The sequence below is a fragment of the Lolium rigidum genome, chromosome 4 (assembly GCF_022539505.1).
Source record: "Lolium rigidum isolate FL_2022 chromosome 4, APGP_CSIRO_Lrig_0.1, whole genome shotgun sequence".
Classification (NCBI taxonomy): domain Eukaryota; kingdom Viridiplantae; phylum Streptophyta; class Magnoliopsida; order Poales; family Poaceae; genus Lolium; species Lolium rigidum.
The window spans coordinates 138,575,730-138,587,426 of NC_061511.1; the positions used below are offsets into that span (position 1 = coordinate 138,575,730).

An 11,697-nucleotide genomic window follows, 5' to 3' on the forward strand; every position below is an offset into this window, starting at 1 on the left:
CTTGTTCTTGAATGTGTAGGAACAGGACAAATCACACTTGGAAGATCCCTGCTGAAACTATTGGGAGCAGTCATAGATGTGGGAGAAGGCACCCTAAAATTTACCTCTACACCGGGAGGTAGACATGTATTCCCTAAACCAAAGAGTAAGAAAAAAAATAAGAAGGGTAGGCGTAAAGCCCGAGGTAATGTTGATGCTTCATCTATTGATAATACTTGATTCACACTTTCTGCGCCTAGCTGAAAGGCGTTAAAGAAAAGCGCTTATGGGAGACAACCCATTATTTTACTTCTGCACTTTTATTTTATATTTGAGTCTTGGAAGTTGTTACTACTGTAGCAAACTCTCCTTATCTTTATTTTATTGCATTGTTGTGCCAAGTAAAGTCTTTGATAGTAAAGTCAATACTAGATTTGGATTACTGCGCAGGAACAGATTTCTTGCTGTCACGAAATTGAGCCGCCCCTGCTGTAGAAAATTTATAAAAATCTGCCAATTTACGTGCCTGATCCTCAGATATGTACGCAACTTTCATTCAATTTGGGCATTTTCATCTGAGCAAGTCTGGTGCCTCTACAAAATTCGTCTTTACGGACTGTTCTGTTTTGACAGATTCTGCCTTTTATTTCGCATTGCCTGTTTTGCTATGTTTGATGGATTTTTTTGTTCCATTAACTTTCAGTAGCTTTGTGCAATATACAGAAGTGTCAAGAATGATTATGTCACCTCTGAATATATGAATTATGCACTGACCCTCTAATGAGTTTGTTTTGAGTTTGGTGTGGAGGAAGTTTTCAAGGGTCAAGAGAGAAGGATGATACAATATGATCAAGAAGAGTGAAAAGTCTAAGCTTGGGGATGCCCCCGTGGTTCATCCCTGCATATTCTAAGAAGACCCAAGCGTCTAAGCTTGGGGATGCCCAAGGCATCCCTTCTTCATCGTCAACTTATCAGGTCACCTCTAGTGAAACTATATTTTTATTCCGTCACATCTTATGGCTTTACTTGGAGCGTCTGTTTGTTTGTTTTTGTTTGAATAAATTTGGATCCTAGCATTCTTTGTTTGGGAGACACGCTCCGCTGTTTCGTATGAACACATGTGTTCTTAGCTTTATCTTTAATGTTCATTGCGAAAGTTGAACTACTTCATTCATTGTTATATGGTTGGAAACGGAAAATGCCGCATGTGGTAAATGGTATAATGTCTTGAATAATGTGATACTTGGCAATTGTTGTGCTCATATAGATCATGTTTAAGCTCTTGCATCATGTACCTTGTACCCATTAATGAATAACTACATAGAGCTTGTTAAAATTTGGTTTGCATGATTGATCTCTAGAGTCTAGATATTTTACTGGTTGAGGTGTTTGAACAACAAGGAGACAATATAAAGTCTTATAATAGTTACAATATGTTCATATGTGAGCTTTGCTGCACCTTTTATACTTGAGTTTGCTTCAAACAACCTTGCTTGCCTAGCCTTGTATTGAGAGGAATTCTTCTCGTGCATCCAAATCCTCGAGCCAACAACCATGCCATTTGTGTCCACCATACCTACCTACCACATGGTATTTCTCTGCCATTCCAAAGTACATTACTTGAGTGCTACCTTTAAAATTCTATTCTTTGCCTTTACAATACATAGCTCATGGGAAAATAGCCTTAAAAACTATTGTGGTGAAGAATATGTACTTATGTGTCTTATTTCTTAATAAGTTGCTTGTTGAGCGGTAACCATGCTTCTGGGGACGCCATCAACTCTTTTACCTTTGTTGAATATCATGTGAGTTGATATGCATGTTCGTCTTGTACTGAAGTAAGAGCGATTTTCATGATCAAATGGTTTGAGTATGCATACTTGTTAGAGAAGAACATTGGGCCGCTAACTAAAGCCATGATTCATGGTGGAAGTTTCGGTTTGGACAATTAATCCTCAATCTCTTATGAGAATATTAACTGTTGTTGAATGCTTATGCATTAAAGAGGAGTCCATTATCTGTTGTCTATGTTGTCCCGGTATGGATGTCTAAGTTGAGAATAATCAAAAGCGAGAAATCCAATGCGAGCTTTCTCCTTAGACCTTTGTACGGGCGGCATAGAGGTACCCCTTTGTGACACTTGGTTGAAACATATGCTATGCAATGATAATCCATGTTAATCCAAGCTAATTAGGACAAGGTGCGAGCACTATTGGTATACTATGCATGAGGCTTGCAACTTATAGGATATCTTATACATAACACATATGCTTTATTACTACCGTTGACAAAATTGTTTCTTGTTTTCAAAATGAAAAGCTCTAGCACAAATATAGTAATTCATGCTTCCCTCTACGAAGGGCCTATCTTCTACTTTATTGTTGAGTCAGTTCACCTATTCTTTCTATCCCAGAAGCAAACACTTGTACCAACTGTGTGCATTGATTCTTACATGTTTACCTATTGCACTTGTTATATTACTTTGTGTTGACAATTATCCATGAGATATATATGTTGAAGTTGAAAGCTACCGCTGAAACTTATATCTTCCTTTGTGTTGCTTCAATGCCTTTACTTTGAATTTATTGCTTTATGAGTAACTCTTATGCAAATCTTATTGATGCTTGTCTTGAAAGTAGTATTCATGAAAAGTCTTTGCTATATGATTCATTTGTTTACTCATTATCCTCATCATTGCTTCAAATCGCTGCATTCATCTCATATGCTTACAATAGTATGATCAAGATTATGATAGCATGTCACTTCAGAAATTATCTTTGTTATCGTTTACCTACTCGAGGGCGAGTAGGAACTAAGCTTGGGGATGCTTGATACGTCCCAAACGTATCTATAATTTCTTATGGTCCATGCTACTTTATTGATGATACTCACATGTTTTATACACATTATATGTCATTATTATGCATTTTCCGGCACTAACCTATTGACGAGATGCCGAAGACCAGTTGCTGTTTCCTGCTGTTTTTGGTTTCAGAAATCCTAGTAAGGAAATATTCTCGGAATTGGACGAAATCAACGCCCAGGGTCCTATTTTTTCACGAAGCTTCCAGAAGTCCAAAGAGGAAACGAAGTGGGGCCACGAGGTGGCGACACGCCAGGGCGGCGCGGCCCAGGCCCTGGCCGCGCCGGCCTGTTGTGTGGGTACCTCGTGACTCTCCCGACTCTGCCCTTCCGCCTACTTAAAGCCTTCGTCGCGAAACCCCCAGTACCGAGAGCCACGATACGGAAAACCTTCCCGGAGACGCCGCCGCCGCCAATCCCATCTCGGGGGATTCGGGAGATCGCCTCCGGCACCCTGCCGGAGAGGGGAATCATCTCCCGGAGGTCTCTTCATCGCCATGATCGCCTCCGGATTGATGTGTGAGTAGTCCACCCCTGGACTATGGGTCCATAGCGGTAGCTAGATGGTTGTCTTCTCCTCATTGTGCTATCATGTTAGATCTTGTGAGCTGCCTATCATGATCAAGATCATCTATTTGTAATGCTACATGTTGTGTTTGTTGGGATCCGATGAATATTGAATACTATGTCAAGTTGATTATCAATCTATCATATATGTTATTTATGTTCTTGCATGCTCTCCGTTGCTAGTAGAGGCTCTGGCCAAGTTGATACTTGTGACTCCAAGAGGGAGTATTTATGCTCGATAGTGGGTTCATGCCTCCATTAAATGCGGGACGAGTGACGGAAAGTTCTAAGGTTGTGGATGTCTTGTTGCCACTAGGGATAAAACATCGATGCTTTGTCTAAGGATATTTGTGTTGATTACATTACGCACCATACTTAATGCAATTGTCTGTTGTTTGCAACTTAATGCGAAAGGGGTTCGGATGATAACCTGAAGGTGGACTTTTTAGGCATAGATGCATGCTTGGATAGCGGTCTATGTACTTTGTCGTAATGCCACGATTAAATCTCATAGTACTCATCATGATATATGTATGTGCATTGTTATGCCTTCTTTATTTGTCAATTGCCCAACTCTAATTTGTTCACCCGAGCATCTGTTTATCTTATGGGAGAGACACCACTAGTGAGCTGTGGACCCCGGTCCTATTCTTTACATCTGAAATACAATCTACTGCAATTGTTCTTTACTTGTTCTTCGCAAACAATCATCATCATCCACACTATACATCTAATCCTTTGTTTACCAGCAAGCCGGTGAGATTGACAACCTCACTGTTACGTTGGGGCAAAGTACTTTGATTGTGTTGTGCAGGTTCCACGTTGGCGCCGAAATCCCTGGTGTTGCGCCGCACTACACTCCGCCACCAACAACCTTCACGTGTTCCTTGACTCCTACTGGTTCGATAACCTTGGTTTCTTACTGAGGGAAAACTTGCTGATGTACGCATCACACCTTCCTCTTGGGGTTCCCAACGGACGTGTGTCTTACACGCCATCAGATGTCCATCACATCATTCACCTAATGATATGATCTTGTTATTAATAACATCCAATGTTCATGATTAGGAAACCATGATCATCTATTAATCAACAAGCTAGTTTAACAAGAGGCTTACTAGGGTCTCCTTTATGTTTACAAAACACACAAGTATTAATGTTTCCGGTTAATAAAATTATAGCATGGGGTGTAAACTTTTATCATGAACACTAAGATATAACAATAAACACTTTTATTATTGCCTCTTGGGCATATATCCAATAATCGGGTGAACCGACATATATGATGTAACCAGCCTAGAGGTGGACTCTGAGACCTAACCTCATATATAAGGGCTAGGAGGAGCCACCGAGGGGAGATCTAGATTACACAACTCGCAACACCATGCAACCCTAGTTCTTGATAATACAATCTCGGCGATTTGCCTTTGGTCATACTTTTCGTCGGCTACGTAGTTTGGTTGACCGGTCTTTGAATTCGCCAGCGTTCTCCTTCCTTGAAAAACCCAAATCCATCATCATGGGCATTGATAAGGTTACCCCTTGTCATAAACAACTCGTACACATGGCATAGGTGCTAGCTCGGAGAGAACCGACACTGTCTAGAACCAACACTGCCAGACCTCTATCCTCCTATAAGTCGAATTGCTCTCCTCATCTTTCTAAAAAATAGTTAGATCTCTCCCATGCTTTCGCACCTCGGCGTCAGTAGGGACCTCCCGACTTGGCCTCTAGCTGGGTGACCACTCGGCCTTAGGCCCCAAACAACTCCAGGTTCTTGAAAACCAGTGCATTAGGAGGGTGAACCCCATCTTTATGTTCCTTATATGTGTGACCAAGCAGGCCACGTACCGCACACCAATCAAGTAGCTTCTCGTTCTTAACAAGGAAAAGTTCTATCTTACCACCTCTTATGATAGACACCACACTTTTTAGTTGATTTTTTACACTGAACTTCACACACACCCTGTATTTTTTTTTGCATAGTCCAACAAGAGAGGCACCGAGAAGATGAGTTCTCCCACTTTTGAAGCCAACACCTTGAGCATTCCCTTGAAACCGTCAAGAAGATCATGAATCTGGATCCATATTTCCAGGTTATTGAGCTTGATCAATGAGGGTTTTGTAAAGCTATCATATATTACATAAATAGAACTACATGCCCTCGAAACCACCAAGCTGCTCCATCCTTCACCTTCTCCCAATCCCCCAGACATGAGAATTGCATAATGAAGAGATTATCTTCCAAAGTTCCAAGCTTACATCGCATACTAGGGCCCAAACGGCTTTCATATATTCTTGAAAAACCAGTATTTACTGAGTTCTCGATCGATGTGAACTGTGACCACGATCATCCATCGATACTCCTCCCGAGTCGTGGCTTGCTCCTCCTCAAAGACAACACCATCTGAGTCCTCCATGGGAAGTCCAAGTTCACACATCATAGTTTCGAGGTCGCTCCGATTTGTCGTTCACGACGAAGTTTTTACCATCTCGTGTCGCCATTAGAGGAAGATATATGATCACCTATCCAAGGTTCCACTTGCACGTCTCGAGGGCCGAGCAAGAATCGACCCAACCTCAATGCCGTCGGGACGGTGAGAGGATGAAAACCCTAATTGCCTTACGCATGTGAGAGCGAGAAAATCCACTTTACTTTTTTGAGGGAAAAAATCCACTTTAATTCTTTGTAATGGAAAACCGAAAACCCGCTCATAGAAGGAAACAGCTAGAGACATCATAAATGGGCCTGGCCCAGCACTAGTTCGGTTCAGGCGGGAGCGATCATAGGATCGCAATGAGCGATGAATAGGATTGGCGACGTACCGCCTATCGTCACCACTCACTACCGACTTGGACCAACCAAAACAACAAAAGAGCCCAAGACCAGGAGGCTGGAGTTGCCCACGCCAAACGCCGCCTTCCTCACCCACGACTCTGCTCTCTGCTCCGCCGCCGCCTCCTCCCCCGCCGCCCGCCGCCCGCCGCCCGCCGCCCGCCGGGACGCCTCCTCCCGGCCCACCACACCCCTCCCTCCAGGTCTCCCCGTCCTCCTCCCTCCTCGGCGGCATGTCCGGCCCCGCCCCGACCCCGCCGCCGCCGCCTCCTCCGGCGGCGGCGCCGGCCCGCCCCGTGCGCTACGACTTCCTCAACTCCAAGCCGCCCCCCAACTACGTCGCGGGTCTCGGCCGTGGCGCCACCGGCTTCACCACCCGTTCCGACATCGGGCCGGCCCGCGCGGCCCCGGACCTCCCAGATCGCTCCGCTGCCGCCGCCTCCGCCGCCGCCCCATCCGTCGGCCGCGGCCGCGGGAAGCCCCCCGGCGACGACGACGGCGGCGACGAGGGCGGCGACGAGGAGAAGGGGTACGACGAGAACCAGAAGTTCGACGAGTTCGAGGGCAACGACGCCGGCCTCTTCTCCAACGCCGACTACGACGACGACGACCGCGAGGCCGACGCCGTCTGGGAGAGCATCGACCAGCGGATGGACCTGCGCCGCAAGGACCGACGCGAGGCGCGCCTCAAGCAGGAGATCGAGAAGTACCGCGCCTCCAACCCCAAGATCACCGAGCAGTTCGCCGATCTCAAAAGAAAACTCGCAGACGTGTCCATGCAGGAGTGGGAGAGCATTCCCGAGATCGGGGACTACTCGGCGCGCAACAAGAAGAAGCGTTTCGAGAGCTTCGTGCCCGTGCCGGACACGCTGCTCGAGAAGGCTCGGCAGGAGCAGGAGCACGTCACGGCGCTGGACCCCAAGAGCCGTGCCGCTGGCGGCACCGAGACGCCGTGGGCGCAGACGCCCGTCACCGATCTCACTGCTGTCGGCGAGGGCCGTGGCACCGTGCTCTCGCTCAAGCTGGACAGGCTCTCCGACTCCGTTTCCGGGCTTACCGTTGTTGATCCCAAGGGATACCTTACGGACCTCAAAAGCATGAAGATTACCAGCGATGCCGAGATCTCTGACATCAAGAAGGCCAGGCTGCTGCTCAGGTCTGTCACCCAGACAAATCCAAAGCATCCTCCAGGTTGGATTGCTGCTGCTAGGCTTGAAGAGGTTGCCGGGAAGCTCCAGTCCGCACGCCAGCTCATTCAGCGCGGCTGCGAGGAGTGCCCCAAGAATGAGGATGTTTGGTTCGAGGCGTGCCGCCTCGCTAGCCCAGATGAAGCAAAGGCCGTCATTGCCAGGGGCGTCAAGGCAATTCCCAATTCTGTCAAGCTCTGGCTGCAGGCAGCAAAGCTAGAGACTAGTGATCTGAATAAGAGCAGGGTTTTAAGGAAGGGCTTGGAGCACATTCCTGATTCTGTCAGGCTGTGGAAGGCTGTCGTGGAGCTGGCCAACCAGGAGGACGCAAGGATGTTGCTCCACAGGGCTGTCGAGTGCTGCCCACTTCATGTCGAGCTCTGGCTCGCCCTAGCAAGGCTCGAGACGTATGACCAGGCAAAGAAGGTGCTTAACAAGGCCAGGGAGAAGCTCAACAAGGAACCTGCCATTTGGATCACAGCTGCTAAGCTCGAGGAGGCTAATGGGAATACCCAGTCCGTAAACAAGGTGATTGAGAGAGGTATAAGATCTTTGCAGAGAGAAGGCCTGGATATTGACAGGGAGGCATGGCTAAAGGAAGCTGAAGCTGCGGAGCGTGCTGGTTCTGTGCTTACTTGCCAGGCTATTGTGAAGAGCACTATTGGAGTTGGGGTTGAGGATGAGGACCGCAAGCGAACATGGGTTGCTGATGCCGAGGAGTGCAAGAAACGAGGTTCAATTGAGACTGCTCGGGCCATCTATGCACATGCTCTTAGTGTGTTCCTTGGTAAGAAGAGTATATGGCTTAAAGCAGCGCAGCTTGAGAAGAGCCATGGGACGGGAGAATCTCTTGAAGCCATTCTCAGAAAGGCTGTCACGTACAATCCAAAAGCTGAAGTGTTATGGCTTATGGGTGCAAAGGAGAAATGGCTGGCTGGTGATGTCCCTTCAGCCCGGGCCATTCTTCAGGAAGCTTATGCAGCTATCCCCAATTCAGAGGAGATCTGGTTAGCTGCATTCAAGTTAGAGTTTGAGAACAACGAGCCAGAGAGAGCAAGAATGCTTTTGGCCAAGGCCAGGGAAAGAGGAGGTACTGAGAGGGTTTGGATGAAATCAGCAATTGTTGAGAGGGAACTAGGAAACGTGGACGAGGAAAGGAGGTTGTTGGAGGAAGGTCTGAAGCTATTCCCCTCGTTCTTCAAATTGTGGTTAATGCTTGGACAGATGGAAGACCGGATTGGCCATGCTGCAAAGGCAAAGGAGGTTTACGAGAATGGTCTCAAACACTGCCCAAGTTGCATCCCGCTTTGGCTCTCGCTGGCTAGTCTAGAGGAAAGGATAAATGGCCTGAGCAAGTCACGCGCTTTCCTCACCATGGCAAGGAAAAAGAATCCAGCTACACCTGAACTATGGCTTGCAGCAATTCGAGCAGAGTTGAGGCACGGTAATAAAAAAGAAGCTGATTCTCTTCTAGCCAAGGCATTACAAGAGTGTCAAACAAGTGGCATTTTGTGGGCTGCAGCTATTGAGATGGTGCCACGTCCCCAACGCAAGTCAAAGAGCTCAGATGCTATAAAGCGATGTGATCATGATCCACATGTCATTGCAGCTGTAGCCAAACTTTTCTGGCATGATAGGAAGGTTGACAAGGCCAGGAGTTGGTTGAACAGAGCTGTTACTCTTGCTCCTGATATTGGGGATTTTTGGGCATTGTTCTATAAATTTGAACTTCAGCACGGAAATGCGGATACACAAAGGGATGTTCTAAAAAGATGCATTGCAGCTGAACCAAAACATGGGGAGAGGTGGCAAGCTATAAGCAAGGCTGTTGAGAACTCACATCAGCCAGTTGATGCCATTCTGAGGAGAGTTGTTCTGGCTCTTGGTGCAGAAGAAAATCCCAACGCCGCGGAACCATAGTCCTTAACTGTTTTCACAAGGTATTGTCTGTTCTAATCAAAATAAATTTGCCTCATGTGCCATTCTATTCTTCAGCTAGAAATTGCACTGTGGATGAAATATGTTTGTTTATGGTTTGAGTTGCATATTCCTTTGTTACTATCATGCTTAAAACTTTAGTGTAGCTACATTGACAAGCAATGCAAGCTGAAAACTGTATTTCATCCGGTGTATTCAGTTATTCACAGCCCACATGATGCAGAGGTCCCGTAGTTTTATGAATTATAATCACCTTGTTGCTCTGTCCGACTTTATCACCTTAAGGTGTTGCATGATCTGAAAGAAAATGGCACCACCTTTAGCCTTTTGTTAGCCTTTTGTTATATGATATGAAGAGTTGAAGACCGACCAATTTATTTACTGGTTTCAGGGGTCTATTAATTCCTGGTTAAAACCAGTTGGCGCAATTGAATTACTATGATTGCAAGTTTATGACTGATAAATCAGTAAAACTGAATCATGGAGCTGCTCCCAACCAATTTTGGTGGAATTACATTTCAAGCACTATAATGGTTTAGAATATTAATCACCCAGCAACATTTAGGATTGGTGAACCTATGTTTCCTTTACTGTGAATCAAAATAGCCACCGTGTTTGACTGCTGGTGAGCTTGATGGTTAGTTTCACATGTTCACGAACTAAAGATTTGTCCCGCTTTTCCCCTTATGTTCTCAGGTCTAAATCTTTGTCACGTGGGCACACACCATAGCTAAATAAAGAAGAAAGTTTCAATCGGATCGAGGAGTGAATGGGTCTGTGATGACGTATACTGTGCTGCCAAAACTGGTCATGTTGTGTTGCCTGAGATAGGGTGATCAGCTGAAGAAAAGCTTTACTGCTGTGGTGGGACTGGATGTCTTGGCCTTCCATCGACTGCTTCTGTGCTGGAGAAGCTATTTATGTATTCCTTGAGATATACCCTATAATGGTGTAGTTGCTACTTGATTTCGCATGAACGGTGTAATATGTTGCAGTTTAGCTACTAGAATCTCACACTTGATCAACTGATATTTGTTCGGCATGTTGTACTTTAAACGATGATCTGTTTGATATTTGGCATGTTTTTTGTAACCTCTAGTGTCGTGGCAGAGGTCTAGAAACTGGGCCGCAAATGACCTCTGAGGCATACAGCCCACTTGATTTTTGTTTTGGTACAGATACATTCTTGCAAGCATGATTTTACTGATTTAACCCTGTACATACAATGAACAGTTGTATTTCTACAATGTGGGGAGATGCAAAATTCGCAATATCCAGGGGGTATACCGATGTATATGCATTGTATATATAGTGTATATAGCCATGCTTTTAGTTCACATATACATGCAGTGTATACAGCCATGTTTGTAGATGGATATACACAACCATGTTTGTAGATGGATATACAGTCATTTTACAGTTTGGATAGACATAGTCATGGTATATACAGAGTAAATTCTCTTGTCTTTGTAGCCTTTTTTTATAGGTGGATATACACAGTCATGGGGATATATATGCAGTGTATATACTCTTTCCTTCCTTTTGTAGCCATTATTATAGTTGGTGGATTTCACGACCCGAACGAATGGAACATGGGTGCGCGCGCACCCATTTACGAAAAGTTCAAAAAATGCTATTTAAAAGTTTTAAAAAAATGTGAAGTAAATTTTTGCATGTACATATTATGTTGATACTCGTGTGAGTTTTCACGAAAAAATATCATTGCGTGTGGCCTACAAAAAAATGACAAAATATCCAAATGAGAATAGTGAATAGGAATTTGTACTATTCACATGAATAGGAATTTTCATTTTCTCATTTTTGTGTAGGTCACACACAATGGTATTTTTTCGTGAAAACACACACGAGTAACTATCAACATAATATATACATGCAAAAAATTACTTCACATTTTTTTGAAACTTTTAAATAGTATTTTTTTGAACTTTTTTGTAAATGGGTGCGCGCGCACTTGCATTCCATTCACCATTTCCGGTGGATTTCATCCATATTTTTGCATATTTGCACTAGGCATATGGTAAGGTCATATTTGCACTAGTGATGGGAAATCACTCAATGAAGACACAGTTTAACCTAGCCATTCTATCATATACCTGAAGTTATCCTTGTCATGGGGAATCACTCAATGAAGACACGATTCAGTGTAGCCATTCTAACATATATAGTGTATATACACAATCACGGGGGATGTATATGCAATGTATGTTCAGGTGTTCAGTGTATACACTCTTTTGTATGTACATGTGGTAATTGATGTATGTTCAGGTGTTCAGTGTATATACTCTATGACATATGCCCTTTTTTCTC

The 11,697-nt window shown here is 44.8% G+C and overlaps 1 protein-coding gene across 1 annotated transcript; it reads left to right on the forward strand.

Annotated features, from left to right (window-relative positions):
• Window positions 1-6,477: 6,477 nt before the first annotated feature.
• LOC124705785 (protein STABILIZED1-like) lies at window positions 6,478-10,653 on the forward strand. The gene is made up of 2 exons (XM_047237476.1): window positions 6,478-9,371; window positions 10,066-10,653. The coding sequence occupies exon 1, from the start codon at window positions 6,478-6,480 to the stop codon at window positions 9,349-9,351; it is 2,874 nt and encodes a 957-aa protein (XP_047093432.1). The 3' UTR covers window positions 9,352-9,371; window positions 10,066-10,653.
• The last annotated feature ends 1,044 nt before the right edge of the window (window positions 10,654-11,697 follow it).

What these genes read in the sequence shown, in the direction of transcription:
- LOC124705785 (XM_047237476.1), top strand. Translation starts at nt 6,478, where the DNA reads ATGTCCGGCCCCGCCCCGACCCCGCCGCCGCCGCCTCCTCCGGCGGCG.